The sequence below is a fragment of the Polypterus senegalus genome, chromosome 15 (assembly GCF_016835505.1).
Source record: "Polypterus senegalus isolate Bchr_013 chromosome 15, ASM1683550v1, whole genome shotgun sequence".
NCBI lineage: Eukaryota > Metazoa > Chordata > Cladistia > Polypteriformes > Polypteridae > Polypterus > Polypterus senegalus.
Genome location: NC_053168.1, coordinates 38,827,801 through 38,847,209, shown reverse-complemented (window position 1 = coordinate 38,847,209; position 19,409 = coordinate 38,827,801). Strand labels below are relative to the sequence as shown.

Below are 19,409 nucleotides of genomic sequence, written 5' to 3'. Positions count from 1 at the left end.
ATACAATTCTCAGTATTTTGTAAGAGTACAGATGCAAAGACTAAAATTGTTAAGTTGAACTTTAGTAGGGCTAATTTTGAGCAGATGCGACAAAGTCTAAGTAGGATAGACTGGGATAAGCTTTTAAATGTGGAGACAGTCGAGGAGCAGTGGAACAGGTTTAAAAATGTTTTACATGTAATGCATTTCAGATACATACCTAAATTTGAAATTAATAGGAAACTAATAAATCCAAACTAATTGAAAATTCCACGATGGATTAATAAAGATTTAAAAAAGGAAAAAACTGCTATATAAAGGCATATAAGACTAATGACTGCAAAGTGAATCATAGTGTGTATGTGAACATGAGGGCAACCATTAAGAAGGATATCAGAGAGGCTAAAAGACAGTTGGAGAGGAATATAGCAGATAAGGCGAAAGACCCCAAGAGATTCTTTCAGTATTTTAGTAGTAAAAGAACAGTTAAGGAGGAGGTCAAGTTCATCAGGAATAGTAAAGGGGAATTAAAAGATACAACAATGAAATAGCGGATGCCCTAAACTTACATTTTTCTGAGGTGTTTACAAGTGAGCAAGTGGATAACCTCCCAGAGGTAAACGCAACTACTAAGGAGTTAATGAGGGATTTGGAAATGAGGGAGAAGTGCTGCTCAGATTAAATAAGATGAAATCAAACAAGTCACCAGGCCCAGATAATATTTATCCTTGTGTTCTTAAGGAGGCTGGTGGGTACATATATAAACCCTTGACACATATTTTTAGGAAGTCACTGAGCACTGGAGAGATTCCGAAGGACTGGAAAATGGCAAATAGAATTGGCTCAGACACAGGAAGCAGAGGGTGATGGTGCGAGGAACCTCATCAGAAATGGCCGATGTTATGAGTGGTGTTCCACAGGGGTCAGTGCTAGGGCCGCTGCTATTTTTAATATATATAAATGATTTAGATAGGAATATAAGTAACAAGCTGGTTAAGTTTGCAGACCAAGATACAGTAGGTGGATTAGCAGATAATTTGGAATCCGTTATATCAGTACAGAAGGACTTGGATAGCATACAGGCTTGGGCAGATTTGTGGCAGATGAAATTTAATGTCAGTAAATGTAAAGTATTACACATAGGAAGTAAAAATATTAGGTTTGAATACACAATGGGTGGTCAGAAAATCGAGAGTACACCTTATGAGAAGGATTTAGGAGTCATAGTGGACTCTAAGCTATCAACTTCCCAACAGTGTTCAGAAGCCATTAAGAAGGTTAACAGAATGTTAGGTTATATAACACGATCTGTGGAGTACAAGTCCAAGGATGTTCTGCTCAAGCTTTATAATGCACTGGTGAGGCCTCATCTTCAGTACTGTGTGCAGTTTTGGTCTCCAGGCTACAAAAAGGACATAGTAGTGCTAGAAAAGGTCCAGAGAAGAGCGACTAGGCCGATTCCGGGACTACAGGGGTTGAATTATGAGGAAAGAGTAAAAGAGCTGAGCCTTTACAGTTTAAGCAAAAGAAGATTAAGAGGTGACATGATTAAAGTGTTTAAAATTATGAAGGGAATTAGTACAGTGGATTGAGACTTGTATTTTAAAATGAGTTCATCAAAACACGGGGACACAGTTGGCAACTTGTTAAGGGTAAATTTCGCACAAACATTAGGAAGTTTTTCTTTACACAAAGAACGACAGACACTTGGAATAAGCTACCAAGTAGTGTGGTAGACAGTAAGACATTAGGGACTTTCAAAACTCGACTTGATGTTTTCTTGGAGGAAACAAGGGGATAGGATTGGCGAGCTTTATTGGCCTGAATGGCCTGTTCTCGTCTAGAGTGTTCTAATGTATCTACAAAATCATCTTGCAAGTTAAACTGGAAGATGTGCTAAATCTTGTTACTGCTATGTAAGAGTTAATTAAAAATAAAGCTCTTTCCCTTTAGAAGGGCTTGTTTTTTGCCAACACACATTTTAGAAAATTTATTTTATTACTTGCATTGTGTTGGCGAGGCAAGGTGAGGCAGAAAGATAGGAAAACAGTTACTGAAACCAGCAAGTCCTTAATAACTAGCACCTTAGCGACGAATAGTTACAAGTAACAGTGATTCCATTGTGGGAAGTAATTAAGGTACTTACAGAATTGGATAGATCACTATATAGCACTTGTAAATTAAGGCGTTAGCATTAGTAGAAATCAAGGTCAAACATATTCATTTCCTTAGGAAGAAAGCATTTCTTTTAAGAACAGGTTGGTGGCTGGCTTTAAAGCAGTAAAGACAGGGGTTCGGAAGTTTGCAGACAAGCATCTAATGAACAAGCACAGTTATAAGCAGTGTTAGAAACAGACAATTAAAGTAAAAAACTAGCAGCTGATATTCTGTAACTGAGTTTTACATAACCTTCAGTAAAGGTTTATTAGTAGGAAGGGGACTTTCACTACCCAAATATTAACTGGGCTAACCTTTTAAATACTGTAGTATAAGAGCAGAAGATGTTAGACATAATCAGTGACTACTTACTTCAGAGGGAAGTTTGTATGGATTTCGTATTTTGTAATAACCAGGACATAATTCAGGGTATAGAGGTGACTGAACCACAAGGGTTGAATGACCATAATATAATATATAATTAATATACTTGGAACAGCACAGATACAAAAACTAAAACTTTCAACTTTGGTAGAGAAAAACAAATTGAAGAGATGTGGCAAGTCTAAGACAGATAAACTGAAATAAGCTTTAAAGTGTAGAAACAGTTGATGAACAGGTCTAAAAACATTTTTATACAATACAGGACAGATGAAACACAAAAATTTAGAATAATTAGGAAAAAAAAAAAACAAAAAACGCTGCAGTGGGTTAATAAGGAGCAGAAAAAGATAACGGAAAGGAAAGGAAAAAAAAGCAGTAGGGTCTTAGAAGAACATGAAGGCAACCATTAAGAAAGATATTAGGGAAGGTAAAAGGCAGTTAAAAAGGCATATAGCAGCTTAGTCTATTACAACTAAGGCAAAATATGATGCAAAGAGATTCAGTATTTTAGTAGAACAGAACAATCAAGGAGGTTAATCTTATTAGGAATTATATATTTTAATTTCCCTTTATTGACAGTAAGACAGCGAATGCTCTAAACTGCCATTTTTCTGATGTATTAACGTGGGAGGAAGTGGATAACCTCCCAGCAGTAACATGGACTACTATGGAGGTGTTGAGCGATTTAGAAATTGTAGCGAGAAAAGTTCTGCTCAGATTAAAAAGGCTGAAATAAAACAAATCACCAGGACCAGATATTTATCCTCGAGTGCTTAATGAGGTTTGTGACTACATATACGGTATAAACTCCTGATGCATATATTAAGAAAGCCAGTGTGCACTGGAGAAATTCCAAAGGGACAGGAAAATAACATTATCCGGTTATATAAAAGGGTGATCAGGGAGATCCTAGTAACTACAGGCCAGTAAGCTTAACAAACATCACTGGCAAATGAATTAAAAAAATTAAGGACATATGGAAGAACATATGGCATGAACATTAGTTTTGCTGAACAGTCAGCATAGGTTCAGACCAGTTAGGTGGTGTCCTACATGCTGGGATTCCATGAGGAAGCAACAAAAGAACACAATCAGAGTGGTGCATATTGACATTATCATTTTAAGAAAGCATTTGATGAGGTACCACATGGGAGGTTGGGCATCAAATTAAAAGTGAGAGTTCAGGGTGTAGTGTGGAGATGGGTGCAAAATTGTCTATCACATAAGATGGGACTGGGCAGTCTCATGGTCTGGAATCCCTACAGATTTTATTCTTTTTTCCCCAGCCATCTGGAGTTTTTTTCTGTCCACCCTGGCCATTGGACCTTACTCTTATTCTATGTTAATCAATGTTGACATTTTATTTTCTTACTGTGTCTTTTATTTTTCTATTCTTCATTATGTAAAGCACTTTGAGCTACTGTTTGTATGAAAATGTGCTATATAAATAAATGTTGTTAAGAAGCAGAGGGTTATGGTGCAAGGAACCTTAAAAGAAACTGAGTGAAGAATGGGGCCCCTCAGTGGTCAGTGCTAGGACCGCTGCTATTTTATTATATATTTTATGCTATTTTATTATATATTTTATACTATAAGTTTTTATAGTATAAGTTTACAGGTAATACAAAGCTAGAAAGACTAATAGATAATCTCAAGTACATTGAATTATAATCATCATCATTATAGCAGGACTAGGTCACCATACAGGCTTGGGCAGATTTGTGGCAGATGAAAGTTAACATAGGTAAACGTAAAGTATTATACATAGGAAATGAAATATTAGATTTGAATTCTCAATTTAAAATCTGAATATCAAAGTACACCCTTATGATATAAATGTAGTTGTATTGAACTTGTCACTACTAAACTTACAGACAGGGCCCTGAAGCCATTAAGAATGCTAACAGAATGTGCTAAAAGATGAAGATTTATAACAGACCGGTGAGCCTTCAACAGGAGTACTGTGTACAGTTCTTTCTCCAGGCTACAAAAATAAAAGCACTTGAAAAAATTCCAGGACTGGAGGGAATGAGTTACGAGGAAGGATTAAACATTTTCAGTTTAAGCAAAAGGAGTTTAAGTGACATAACTGACGTTTTAAAAATTACGATGGAATTAGGTCGATCGAGACTGTTACTTTAAAATGAGCTCAACAAGAACACAGCTGAAAACAGTAAAATTTAGCACAAACTTTAGGAAGTTTTCTTCATACAGAGAATCCAGACAAATGGGATAAGTTACCAAGTAGTGTGGTAGACAATAGGACTTTAGGGACATTCAAAACTAGACTTGGTTATTTTGGAAGAATTAAGTGGATAGGACTGGTGAGCTTTGTTGGGCTGAAATAGTCTTACTCTTGTCTAAATTTTTCTAATGTTCTAAGCATCTCTCCTAAGTATCAGAAATTCCCTACACTCTACTAAAAAATATTTGAAATGAAATTTCATACTTGCCATATCAACAACCTACACCTTGCACACTTTATAAAAACAATGCATTTGCTACAAAAAGGTCAATTATTGCCACTTGCGCACTTTGCTTCACTACATCTTTTAAGCACCAACTTTCGACGACCCAATATTTGAATTGCATTTCTCCCGACACCTCTACTGCACATGGTGTACAGACATGCCATTATCCCATGACTAAAAAACAAACATTGTATATGAGCGCATAAAAAAATTAAAAGCAAGATAATAGTATAAAGCTAATTTAAGCAATTATGTTTAATATAATGAATGTTCTCTTTTGCCCATAAATACATACCAGGCAAGGAGACATGCTATGACAGACAGAAGTTCATACAGTATTCAACTTACTGTGTTAGAGATATAGACTTGGTTGAAGGGAAGTCATCTTCATCCTCACATTGCTCTCTGTTCTCAGATATTACAAAATCTTCATCTTTGCAGCTTCTTACTGGGGAAGACACAATTCTAACATCATCCTCATCTTCTTCTTCATCCTCATCTTCTGAGAAATCAAAAGTATATTTTGGTTTCGAAGCTACAAATTCAGATAAAAAAATAGGTTAATACTTTTTTAGTCAGATTATTATTTATTAATTTTTTTTAGAAGCACCTTATGAAGAGTAGGACACAGTTAAGAGCCACTGGGTATTCAAACCGCCTTGTTTTATTGCCAGCATTAAACAAGTAACCCGGTGGTGGGAGGTCTGGGGAAAGAGCACTGAGCAATAAAGTAAAATATTCATTATTTAATTCAAAAATAAAAACTTCCAGAAAGTTATACATGAATAGATCATTCAAATCAATGAAAAACATTTGTAAAGAATGGTATCCAAACTCATCTGTGGCAAGTAAATGAACCAGACAAACTGAGTAATAGAGAGAAACTGAATTAGTATCAAAAGACATATTCTGACTAAGCCAGGGGATTCTAGCTACTTTCGTCAAAGTGACAGACGAGTAAAACCAAACCAACATCAGTTGGTCAACTAGGAAGAGAGTGTTTTTACCATTAACGTAGACAATGACTTAGCACAAGTAGGTGTTAAGTTAACTTGTGCAATCTTTCTTATACTTATTGCAATGCAATTTATAAATAAAAAGCAAACTATATATTAATTACAAAATGGTTTGTCTATTTGAAATTGGAATTCTTTCAAAGAAAAAAAATTCATTGCAGTCTTAAAATTGAAATATAACACTTCAAAATCATTTAATTCAATTCAGGATCATAGGGTGCAGCCCATTCTCACAGCATGAGACAGAAGCCAGGAAAAATAACCACTTACAAATTTACAAATGCTAAATTTCTACAAAAATGGACAAAAGGAATCTTTCTCCTCAAAAACTTGTAGCAACTGTAAATGCTTCCCACCCACTATTTAAGAAAAAATCTCAGAGGATTTTCAAGCTTTCAGCATAAAAATTCAATAACTCACAAGGTTGTATCATGTTTTTGAACATCACTGCACATTCTGGTATTAAAAACTAATTCATTGTAGAAAGTGAATGTTCAACTTCATAAATATCTCGCAGCATGCATTCTATGTTTTATCGTACAGTTCTCCAAAATTGTAATTTTATATTTATGAATGAACAATACTTCACTGAAATGATCACTTTAATATATACCTGATAATCTCTGTGATTTAGGATCACGTGGAATTACCACGTGTTCTGCATCATCAAATTCGCTGTCTGATTTGGAATCATCATCTGACCAAGGATTCCTCTTTTTAATCTTCTTTGCAGGTCCTTTAGCACCAGGAGCTTTCTTAGCCCTTGGAGTACCTAACAAATATTTGGATAAATTAGTTAAATCACAATATGGTATTTTCATTCAATTTTAAGCTGCATGATTCAAAAAGAATATTACCTGGCTCCTTCTTTTCTCTCTTTACACGAGGGGTCTTGGCTTTTACTACAGATGTAGTTAGTGAATTCTCTGTACCTCCCTCTTCTGTAACACCCAGTTCATCAAACTCCAATTTAATTGCTGAAGGATCCAAGTCTCCCTAAAGATGTAACATTAATACAAATATACTTGTATAATTATAAAAAGTAATCCACTAAGCAATTTTAAAATGTTTTTTTCTTAAAGTAAAGCATTTTACTCATTTAATATTTTGGAATTTTTACCTTTTTCTTTTTTGTCATTTTCTTCGAGGCATCTAATTTCACAGCCTGGGTAATTTGTGGCTCAACTCTGCGTCCATATGGTGAAGGCAGAGTCTCTTCAAGCTGTAACTTCTTCATTTTTGGTTTGCCTACTTTTCCCTTCACTAATTTGCCACTTTTTCCAGCATTTACTTCTTCTCTTTCTAGAGCTTCAACTCGCTAAAGCAAAAATTTGATAAGAGATTTTAAATCTTAATAGTAAATAAATTAGATATTTAAATTATTCATTTTGTGAAATTAAATCCAAAGTAAAATTCTTAATATAAAAGCCACAAATGCATACAATTCATATTTACTTTAGCTTTATAAAAATGGAAAATTAACATACATCAAGCTCTTCAGCAAATGCTGCTAAATCCTCTTTCCAAAGATCAGATGGTGATTTTCTTTGTAGGATATCAAGTTCGTGTTTCTTAAAAGAGAAAAAAACAAAAAACATTTAACTTATTCATGAAATGCTTTGTCAACAATGTTGCGCAAATTGGAATAGATTTTCAGAGTAACAGCAGCCTTTTTTGCAAGTTTAGAGACTGGAGTTAAATAAGCGGCTATATCTTCAGAGCATTAAGGTGGTTATGACCATTTAAACATAGGCTGGGTCCAAAGCTAAAGTTGCACTTACAAGCACATGAAAGAACAAGGGGGCTCAATGGGAGGCAACTTAGTGTAAGAGCTAAAGACTCTAACACAGATGAGGTTCAGCCAGTAACTTTTTGGAAATTTGTCACTGTCTGTGTGTGTATGGATTTAGCAACAGATTAGCTATTTCTTTTAGCTTTAAGTAACATTTTAATATTTAATAATCCCATCATTTAAAATTTTAATGAGGTGTAAAAAAGATAAGCGCTTTAAATGATCATTTTTAAATTGCTCGTTTCAAAATCTTCAACAAATGGCTTCAACATACTGTACGATAAACCAAAAATTATACATAGACACACAAACACTAAGTCAAAGATTTAAAAGTGTACGCATTATGCTGAAAATGCCAAAAGTTGAAACAATTTAAATGTTGCTTCTGAGGAAGCAAATATGATTACGCATACAGTTTATTAATTTATATTGTTCTTCCAGTCTTTTGAAACAACATTTATTCACTGGCTATACTGGTCAGTAAATAATCTATACTAATTACTTAAAACTTAATTTGTGTTATTAAGCTCCATATACAGTTTTTTTTACCCAACTGTATACAAAATTTGAAATACTTAAAAACTGAAATATCTAAGTAAAACATTGCAATATTGTGTATGGATGTATACATTTCGATGTCCTTCACATATAAATGCAATTGACATTAGTTAACTGTTGACTAAAAAAAAAAATAGGTATTTCACTTTCTACAATGTTGTTTGCACATATCTTTTCAGAATAGTGGCTGACACCGAACTTTCAGTTTCAGTGTTAGACAATAGTCTTCTGAAACCTGGTAATGGAACTTGCACAGATTATTTCCCTATAAAATGCATGATCCTACCCTGCAAAGCAACTTCCTTGTAGAATGAAGCTTCAATGAAAAGACTGGCAAGTGATAGAATTGCCACTTTGCCTAGGTTACAACCCCCTGTTTCACATGGCCATGTATGTCTACAAACTAAAATGTCAAAAAACAAAACAAGATAAAAGCATTTTAAAATGACAGCATTGTGTCAATGACAAATATGGTAGGGGTTTTTATTCAATGAATTTTTTCTAATTCAAATCCTGGGTAAAAACAAAAACTTTTATGCTGCAAAGTTATTCTAGAAACCTTTTGACTGTTTACCATGTGCTTTTCCTTTTAAGATTTAATCCTAGTCATGGACGTCTAGCTATAAACTTCAAGGCTAATGTATAGCATTTTGATTAAAAATAAAGGCTATGGACTTGGTTTATATTTTTTGTATTTGCCATTGGCAATAGTATTTTCAAGACAGCCAGCTACCCATCTTCATTTATTAATGGTACATTCATTAATGTTAGTCTTGGATACATAGGTAAATGCAAAGCATGGTGCATCTTTTGCACAAAACTGAAATAAAATTCAAGATTAGGTGACAACAAGCATTTGTGGTATATATTTCAAAAACAATTGTGGGGCCAGTGTCTGCATCATCTGTATTGCATTAAAGGGTGAAGTTGTCTCAGTCTACCTAATAAGATTTTATGTTTTACTTAACTATACATAATCATTTTATCCGTCCATTTTCCTAAACTGTTTATCATTTTATATTGTAACAAATTGGTAATGTTTTGGCAGCTCTAAAATAGACAGTTGCACAATTAAAACAGCATCTAAAATGGTTTTTAAAAACTAAATTCAACACTTTTTCTACTTACCTTAGCATCTCTCTGTTTTAAAAGCTCCTCTACTTTTTCTTTAGTGAGGCACCACAAAGGCATATTAAGAATGTAGTTAAAATTTGGACCAGAAGAACCTGAATCAACAGAGCTATCATCATCATCATTATCCATTTCATCCTCTTCTGATGTCTGTAAGTGACAAATAAAAAATGCTCACTTTGCACATTTACTTAATAAATACATAATAAATAATAAAAAGACTGTCTTCTGTCAGTCAAAATAATTATCCAACCTTATTCATTTTCTCAAGCTAATGTTGACATCTGCTTCTAGCATCTGTCACATTTTTCTCCAAGGATTTTAAAGATCTGTATACAGCTATACATGCTTCGGTAAAGTACAGCACTGTCTACATACTGAGTGCATATAAAACAGAATTTAAGCTCCTTTAATATTTGCCCTCTAAAATCTCACATTTGCGTTGATGCAAATTGACACACATACTTGAATCAAAAACTTGTCAGCAATTTGTACACCAACAGCAAAGTAAACAGCAATAGGATAATAAATCATCAGACTAAGAGTTATAATGATTAAAGGTTCAGTGTGCTAACTCACACACACACAAATAAGCAACTTTTTTAAAACCCCTATATGAGGCTGTCACAATACAGATGATATAGCTTCAAAAGAGACAGAATGTCAAATTTAACGACTGAAGTTACTCATTGCCTTGGAGAGTATCACATTATGAGAGTAGGAATGGCAGGTGGTGGCTAGTTATAGGATTCCCTCATGAATTTTCATCACACTTCTGGTTCACATTGCACTGCAAAAGTACACCAATTTTGCCTTATTTAGGCAGCCAATCAACACGGAGTACAGTGATCCCTCGCTATATCGTGCTTCGACTTGCGCGGCTTCACTCCATTGCAGATTTTAAATGTAAGCATATCTAAATATATATCACAGATTTTTCGCTGGTTCGCGAATTTCTGCGGACAATGGGTCTTTTAATTTATGGTACATGCTTCCTCAGTTTGTTTGCCCAGTTGATTTCATACAAGGGACGCTATTGGCGGATGGCTTAGAAGCTACCCAATCAGAGCACGTATTACATATTAAATAAAACTCCTCAATGAAATAGGATGTGCTTCCCGAGCGGTGCTTGATTGTTTGCTTTTTTCTGTCTCTCTCACACTGCCTGACGGAAGGGGTGTGAGCAGAGGGGCTGTTTGTACAGAGGCTGTTTGCCTAGAGGAAATGGACGCTCCTCTACAAAATGCTGCTTTATCGTGGTGCTTCGGCATACTTAAAAGCACAAAAGCACGTATTGATTGTTTGCTTTACTCTCGCGCTCCTCCCTCTCGCTCTCTCTCTCTGACATTCTCTGCCCCTGACGTTTACTTCTTTGAAGAGGAAGATATGTTTGCATTCTTTTAATTGTGAGAAAGAAATGTCATCTCTGTCTTGTCATGGAGCACAGTTTAAACGTTTGACTAATGGGTGTTATTTCATGTCTAGGGGGCTCTAATAATGTTAACAGTGTGGGAGAGTTTATAAGGGCTTAAAATATATAAAAATAACCATACAAACATATGGTTTCTATTTCGCAGATTTTCATCTATCGCGGGGGTTTCTGTACACCATGTACCCTCTTGGCTGTTCTCGTAAACACAACTTATCCTTACAACTTCTGACTTGTTACAGTTCGATTCTGTAATAGCATGTCACAGATGAGGAGCTCTATGTCACCAGGAGTATCACACCACACATCTGATAATAAAAACAGGTTGGATATATGAATATCTATAACTCACTATGATTTTTATTTTCATTCATTTTCCACCACATATGCAAGACCGGGTCATGGGGCTTCCAAGGCATTCCCAGGCCAACTAGAAGATATCCAGAACCCACTGGGAGGATTATATTCCCGGTGTCTCTTCCCAGCTGGCTGTGCCCATAAAATCTTTAGAGGGAGATGTTTGTGAGCCACCAGTGTCAGATGCCTGAATCACCTCAATTGGCCCCTATCAATATGGAGGGTCAATAGCTTTATTCAAAGCGTGGATGTCTGTACTTCTCACTCTCCTTAAGGGAGAGCCCATACACTATGCAGAGAAACCCAATATCGACCACTTGCATCAGTGATCTAGTCCTTCGGTCACTGCCCAAAGCTCATGACCATAAATGAAAGAAGGGACATAGATTGACCTTTAAATTGAGAGGGAAGGGATATAGATTGACCAGTAAATAGAGAGCTTTGCCTTGCATGCTGGAGTTCATATACCAATGAAACCAACAGGACCGCATCATTTGTAAAAAGCAGTGATGCAAATCTAAATCCACCAAACTGCACAACCTTCCTTCTCCTGCTGTGCTTTGATATCCTGTCCAAGAAAATGACAAATAGGATAAGAGACAAAGACCCTTGTGCAGTCCATAGAGCTGGTGCTGTTGTTTTTCCAAGTGTACAAACACAGCTCTCACTGTGATTATGCAGAGACCAAACAGTCCTTATTAAGGGCCCAAGACCTCAGTATTTCCAAGTACACCCCCACAGAATCCCCTGAAGAACATGGTCATATGCCTTTTCCAAGTCCACAAATCACATGTAGACCGATTGTGCACACTCCATGCCACCTCCAGGAGGGAGGGGAAAAGAGCTGGTCCACTGTTTCATGGCATGGATGGAGTCCATATTGCTATTGGTGGATGTGATGTTTCATGACTGGACAGTGTCTCCTTTCCAATAAGCTGGCATAAGCTTTTCCCAGTGATGCTGAAGCATATGATCCGCCAATAGTTGGACCACGCCCTCTTCCTCCCCTTTTATATAAAAAAAAAAAAAAATGTACCATACCAACATCCCCCTACCCTTTCCTCAACTACCTTAGTGAGTTCCCTCAGGGAAATGAACATTGATCACCTACAGTATATCAGGTTCTGGCTCTACCTTCTACACAAAGGGAATGTTCATTGCATTCAGGAGCTCTGTAGAAGTTCCTTCCATGTCAGACTTTATCCTCAGTACAAGTCAACATTTCTTCACCCTTGCTGAAAACAGGCTGAATGAAGCCCTTAATTCCCCTTCTAAATCAACTGATGGTCTGCTGGAACTGCTTTCAGCCCAATTGACAGACATTTTCTATAGTGTGTCCAAACTTCTTCCACACTTGGTTTTTTTCTTCCATAACCACTAAGGTCACAGCCTATTTTTTGCCTTTTTGTACCCCTCTACTGCTTCAGGAGTCTCATATGCCAACTCCACACAGAAAACCTCCCTTCTTCAGCCTGATAGTATCCCTCACCTCTGGTGTCCACCATTGGGCCCTTGAGTCACCACCATGAGAGGCACCTATGGCCTTCATGCCGTAGCTCTTGGTGGCCACTTCCCATAATGGAGACTGAACAAGGCCCAATGGACTATGCCCCCCTCTACATACTGCAAGTTATGCTAGTGAGAAAAGAAATGTTTAATCAAATATTTTTATAATAGTCAAACTGTGCACAATGGTGGGTCTTTTCCATTTTATAAATGAAAGAAAAATGTAGTACTTTAAAGTAATAGAAGAAATTGTTCTAGTTTTGTATTATATAAGGGAGGTCACTTTATATGCAAAGTCAAATTCACTCAGCCTTGTCAAGTCTTAAGGAAGATACTCTATTTTGTGATCAGCATAGGTTGAATAGCGTCCTTTTACAGAGAAGGGTAACATAAAACCCAGTTTTGCTGAGCTTAACGTTTCCTATTAACATACTGTATACTCTCTCCTTTCTAATTTATGCTGAAAAGTGTTAGATCTTCATGCACATTGTTTATTCAAACATGTAGAGAGAGAGAGAGAGAGAGAGATACTTTATTAACCCCCAAGGGCAAATTACATACTTTATTAATCCCCAAGGGGAAATTCTAATTTGTTTAAATTAGATTTTCATTTCATACAAAAAAATATAGTTATCAGAAATGGTAGAAAATTACACTAATGTTGGGGTACTAACAGAGCATACATGACAAAAATATGCAAATGTTTTTCTAAGAAAAAATGTAAAATAGAATTAAGCAAACAGAAAAAATGTGTTCAAAGTGTATTGTTTTAAAAATGATTGAAAACAGCAGCAAATTCAAACAAGTATTACAAATTGCTGCAAATAATCAAATTATTTATTCAAATGAACTTGGACAGATAACTAACCATTTATGACTACAAAATATTTAATGTAGCACAAATTTACTTACCTGGATGAACAGCAGGCATATTTTAAGAAAGGAAAGTGGCAATAAAAATATATTTTGTTTTGCATGGACTACTGTAGGCTAAAAAAAATTAATGCCATACTTAGATCTTTAACTTAAACAATATGCCAAAAAATCTTCATTTAATGAAATTTGTTTTATGAGCTTCTAAAATCATAATCAAGTGTATAATTTGTTTTTCTGAATTCTGTAATTTTTTGAAGTGTGTCTTAACAAAGGCACTTCAAGAGTAGAGGGTTAAGGACAAGTATTAACATTAAAGTAAAAGGCAGAATTAAATAACTTTGATAATGTCATTTTATGTTCAAAAAATACATCCAAGGCAGTCTTGTACTATGCTGACCTTATTTCCATACCTTTTCTTGTGCCTTGCTCCAAGCTACCACAGGATCAGATTCATAACCTCTCTGGACTAGCATTTTCAAAAGATCCCTCTTTGATTTATTTTCTAACAAAAAGAAAATAGCATTATTTGACTGCTTAGCAAAATGCCAATTTGTAAGAAAAAAAGGCTGACATCTAAAATATCAACTAAGAACCTTTAAATTCTATTGAAGTGATGAGCATGTCGCCTGGGCTTGATAAAAAAATACAATGAAAACAAAGCACATAAAGTATTATTGCTTGATCCAGACTAACCATGACATAATACCTAATCCTGTTTGTTTTTTATTACAGATAACTTTTTTGTTGTCTTGTAAAGCACTTTGAGCTACACTGCCTGTATGAAAATGTGCTATATAAATAAAAGTTGTTGTAACAAACAATCAAAAAATTAACAGATAGCTAAATCATAATTAAAATATTCATGAATTAAAAAAATAATAATCATACCAATAGAGATTTTCCCCTCTATCTTCTCAAGAACAAAACGTGCCTGATTGGACAGCTTTGCAGACTCTGCTCCTAGCATTCCTACAAGCCAGTCTTTTCTCAGCTTATAATAATGTAACCTGAGCTCAAAGAATTCTTTCAGAATATCTTGCACAGTTTCATATTTCTTCAAACAACCCATATGGTCAAATAGTACCTATAAGGCAAAGTGATCAATATGTTAAACACCACTCTATGAGACTTGTACTGACAGCAGTCAAAAAACACATTAACTGACACAGAGAGTAATAGAGCAAGGTTTATGTCGCACTAGTAAATTGGACAAGGAGCATCTGACCCTATAGTTTGTTGTACAAGCTAGTGAAATACAGGAAGTGTCACCAATGTTTGGATTCAAATTTGTTCTCCGCCCAATCGTTTTAACTGTGTGGTTTTATTAAGACATTAAACGCAAATTACCTGTGACAGTTTAAAGCATCATGACAGGTGGTGTTATTGTTTACTGATGACACTAGGAATGTTTCATGTTTTTTTAAGTCTATGTAAATGTCTCAACAAGGGATTGGAATACAACAAGCCACCAGATTTACAATGCTATTATTTTGTGACAAACTGCAATGTATAGTGTGCTCAACTTGGCTGAAATCTGGTGGATGGAAACATAGTGGTATACAGTGATGTTGTGCTCATCAAAAATTTACCACTGAATGAAAGCGCCCACTAAAAATTGTATTTTATTTATCTTTGAGTTGACCACTAAGGAAAACAGACATTTCAACAGCTTTTGGTAAACAGTGCATGGCACTCATTTGCTTATAGTGCCCACGTCACATTTATTACTTTTAATTCTTGCTACCGCAATAAAAATAATAACTCATTCACCTAGCTTCTGTGTAAATGACCTTCATCATCATGGGATGATAAGTGATTAGAACTATCCATTTTCAATATAATGTGTACTTGTTATTAAAGTGTTTAATTTATTTAGTCAGTTGTAGTTTAATAGATGATCAAGTGAATTACATAAGAAAATCAAGACTACTAAAGTGGCTTACCATAGAGTTACAAGTTAACGATGACTGCAGCTTAAATACTTTGTGTAGGCCCACAGCTTCTGCTTGTGCTAATTTTTCTTCACTCATCCGGACCACAAATTTAACAGTAGTATCTGTATGGTACTCTTTGTAATCATTTATTAATGCTGGTGTCTTCTCACTTCCAGTTAGCATTGGCTCAAGAACCTGCTCTTTGTATGTCTACAAAAGAGAAAGTTTAAACAGTTCAAGACAAACAAAGAGAGCAAAGAAGTTTAGCAAGTATTCAAATATAGTTCAATAACGCAGTCCTGTAAAGAATTACTGTTTTAAAGCCTCATGTCAAAAACTACTGATTTAAAGCCTTCATTTACTAATCACAGAGTCTAATGACATTCATTCTAATATGCATACTGCTAGAAATGTCATTTGAAATACTTGATGTAAGGTTTGAACACAAACAAAAAGACACTTAACAACACTACTCTCCTCTCTGAACATCTGTAATATTGTACAATTTACCTGTGTCCAGGTTCTTATAGGAAGTTCTGTGATTTCAACGGTATTTTTGTCCACCACAAAGATTTCTCCGCTGACCATATACTGATTCTGACCAATTTCTTGGATAGTGCCTCTAAAGTTCTTATAACTAGGAAGCTGTTTAGAAAAAGAAAAAAAGAATATAGCATTTATTTGGATTATGGAAAATATATGAATTTAACACCATGGAAGTCTTTTTCATTACTATAACCTGAAAAAATATTCTGAATTTACAGAGATCAAAGGTAAAGCTAAACTACAAGAATTTATAGATCCTTTGTCAATGGAAAATATTACATACAATTGTACCACCCATAAAGATAAAAAGGAAAAAACATTTTTTTAACAGACAAATACACTCTTACTGGGTGGGCTAATTCGTGAAACACTTTAAATTTCAAGCTTTACGTCAGGAAAAGTGACAGAAAAAAGCAAATACATCTATTTAATAATTTATTTGTAATCTTTAAAAAGAAACTCACCATAGGAAGGGGGTCCTGGTTATCAAGCATTCGATTGATGTTGTTTACTATCTCCCTTGAGTCATAGTTAGGAATCTTACAAGCCCAACCTGTTCCAATACCTTCAGCTCCATTTACAAGCACCATAGGTATAATTGGAATGTACCATTCAGGTTCAACTTTCTGGTTATCATCATACAGGAATTTTAGCAGATTTGAATCTACACTCGGAAAAAGCAATCGTGCCAAAGGACTGAGAAACAGAGAAAAACGGAAGTATACTTTAAGATCATGTTTTTGCAAATGGTTACACACCCACACAAATACGCAAAAAGTACAATGCTATTGGTAACATTTAGTCATCCTTCCATTTTTAAACCTGTCTCTTCCAAGATATAAAAAAAAAAAAATCCAGGAGTCAAAATAAATGTTTGACTTCACAGCTATTAAACATTTTCCTTTACCAAGCTATATTAATACTTTTGAAGACATCGAACTACACAACTCAGTAACATTACTTTCAATGAATGACAGAGCCTATAATGACTCTCTCTTTAAATGCTTCCATTTCAAAAAAACATTCAAGTATCAAACAACAAATATACTCTCTACAGCAGTTTTTCTTGGTCACTGGGCTGTGACTCACTTTTGGGTTATAGGTTGCTGTTCGTGAGTAGCAAGTAGGGGGATTTGGGACTTTCAGCTACCGACTTGCTCAGTGTAATACAACATATTCCCCAAATGTTCCTCCAAAGTGACAGACAAGGCTGCACTAGAAGTTCTCCCATTTCTAATTGCATGCATTTTGCCAAGGGATACATCCACCACCACTTATCTACTCAGCTCCTCAAATCATGGTCAATTTAGTAAGTGGAGCATTAATCAACTAAAATTCTATAACTGGGTCACGAGGCTATAAAGGTTGAGAACCAATGAGATGTTACATTTTATATTAGAAAATAAAAACCTTTATTAGGTGTGTTTTCAAATAGCTAACCATTGTTCATTTAAATTGAAAAAAATAATCACCATCCAATTATCCCCATTTTTGTTCAAAGCAAACCAAAATACATGAAAATTGGCAGAATTAGTTTAAAAACATATAGTTATCAAAACAAAGCTACCTAAGATGTCTGTTTTGTTTTTTTAAAGACTGTTTACCTATGCATCTTCACTCCAAATTTCACACTCAAAGGAATGGTCTTTCAATCTTTTATGTTTAAGTTTTATTAAGTTGTGATGCTCAGGATAACTCGAGGCTACATACAAACACCACACATGATAATCTGACTGAACCACAGCACATGCATGCCCAAGTACACTTCACTGCACCTTGCAGATCCTGTTCCATTTGGTTTAGCAGGATGACATGAAGACAGTCTCTGAACATAGCATCTGCTGTAAGAACAACTTATAGACTGTGATTGCATGTCACCAGTATACTTTCAACATTTAGTCACACTCCGTTTCAGAGGGTGTATTTAGGAGTACTTGTAATAAATGCAAAGACACTCAGGTGTTAGCATTGCTGGTGCATGTTTGAAAATCATTCCATACTTGGTCTTCGTAGCTGTAAAAATTCTGCTTCACTGTGGTTTGTAAGAAAAGAGGTATTAAGACTTTCTTCAAATAGGCAAATTGTGTGTAGAAATAAATGCCTACAACAGTGTAGCAACCTTTGAAATCCAGTAAATAAAATTCAATGTAATAGTGTAAAAATGTAACTACATTAATGTAATGTGCTTTTCTTTAGAAATAAAAAAATATAAATTTGTTTAAAAAAAAAAAAAAGACTTTTTTTTCACCTTAGTAAAGTGAAAATGTAACGAGGACTGGCAGCATCCTTGCCTCCATTAATCCTAGTACCAAACTGACCAAGGGGCTGAAGAATATTAATATTGTTGCTTCCAACAAAGTTTTGGGCCAAGTTCACAATGGTCATCATCAGTGCTTGCTGTAAAGAAAGCAAAATTGTTAACACTTACATATCATTCTTATTGTGACCTTCTATGGCTACAAAAAAAAGGACAAAGAGAACTTACCTCACCATGATGATATGCCGACATTTCCGCCACTGATCCAGCTAACTGAGCAACTTTGACTTCTCGTTTATCATTTCTTTTAAGGCATGTGAACAAAACTTTTCTTTGTCCAGGCTTCAAACCTTTAATGCACAATTTTTTATATATAAAACAAATTATACAATATTTAGATGAAAATTTTATTTAAATAAAAGGACCCTTCCCCAAATTAATCTCTACTCAAGATCCATTTTCCAAAATAGTTAAAAAGTGATTCCACAGAAGACAAAGGTATGAACAGACATTGTAGTTATGAAAGAAAGTGGAAAACCATTTAAGACATTAACTAAACACCAAATTACAGACACAATATGGCCAAAGTTCTATTGACTCCTGACCATCACACATGAGCCCCAAAGGTATTCCTCCTCCACTAAACATCACAGTAGGCACTACGAAGTCCAGATGGTAGAGCTCTACTGGCATCCACCAAACGAGATTCCTCTGTCAAGACTGGTAGAGAGTGAAGCATGATTAATCACTCCAGAAGCCACATTTCCACTGTTCCATATTCAATAGAAATTCATAGGCATTTTGGCACTCAGCCACCACTTTCAGTAAGTTTGTGTGGTCTACCACCAAGTGGCTGAACTGTTGTTGCTTCTAGATGCTTTTACTTCATAATAATAGCACTAACAGTTGACCAGGGCAGATCTAGAAGAGAAAAAATGTCACCTGACTTGTGGCAAAGGTGGCATCCTGTGACAGTGTCATGTTTAAAGTAAGTAGAACACATTTTACAGCCACTG

At 35.2% G+C, this 19,409-nt stretch overlaps 1 protein-coding gene across 1 annotated transcript in view; it reads right to left on the bottom strand.

Moving 5' to 3' along the window:
- The window catches only part of top2b (DNA topoisomerase II beta), a 93,397-nt gene that overhangs the window by 27,706 nt on the left and 46,282 nt on the right, over positions 1 to 19,409 (bottom strand). Inside the window, exons 19-31 of the mRNA XM_039737494.1 lie at positions 18,622 to 18,743; positions 18,385 to 18,533; positions 16,601 to 16,832; positions 16,101 to 16,235; positions 15,600 to 15,800; positions 14,545 to 14,740; positions 14,067 to 14,158; positions 9,486 to 9,638; positions 7,495 to 7,578; positions 7,128 to 7,325; positions 6,865 to 7,003; positions 6,621 to 6,779; positions 5,340 to 5,526 (exon numbers count right to left, since the gene is read on the bottom strand). Of these exons, the coding sequence (XP_039593428.1) occupies positions 5,340 to 5,526; positions 6,621 to 6,779; positions 6,865 to 7,003; positions 7,128 to 7,325; positions 7,495 to 7,578; positions 9,486 to 9,638; positions 14,067 to 14,158; positions 14,545 to 14,740; positions 15,600 to 15,800; positions 16,101 to 16,235; positions 16,601 to 16,832; positions 18,385 to 18,533; positions 18,622 to 18,743 (2,047 nt within the window). The remainder of the gene's footprint in view (positions 1 to 5,339; positions 5,527 to 6,620; positions 6,780 to 6,864; positions 7,004 to 7,127; positions 7,326 to 7,494; positions 7,579 to 9,485; positions 9,639 to 14,066; positions 14,159 to 14,544; positions 14,741 to 15,599; positions 15,801 to 16,100; positions 16,236 to 16,600; positions 16,833 to 18,384; positions 18,534 to 18,621; positions 18,744 to 19,409) is intronic.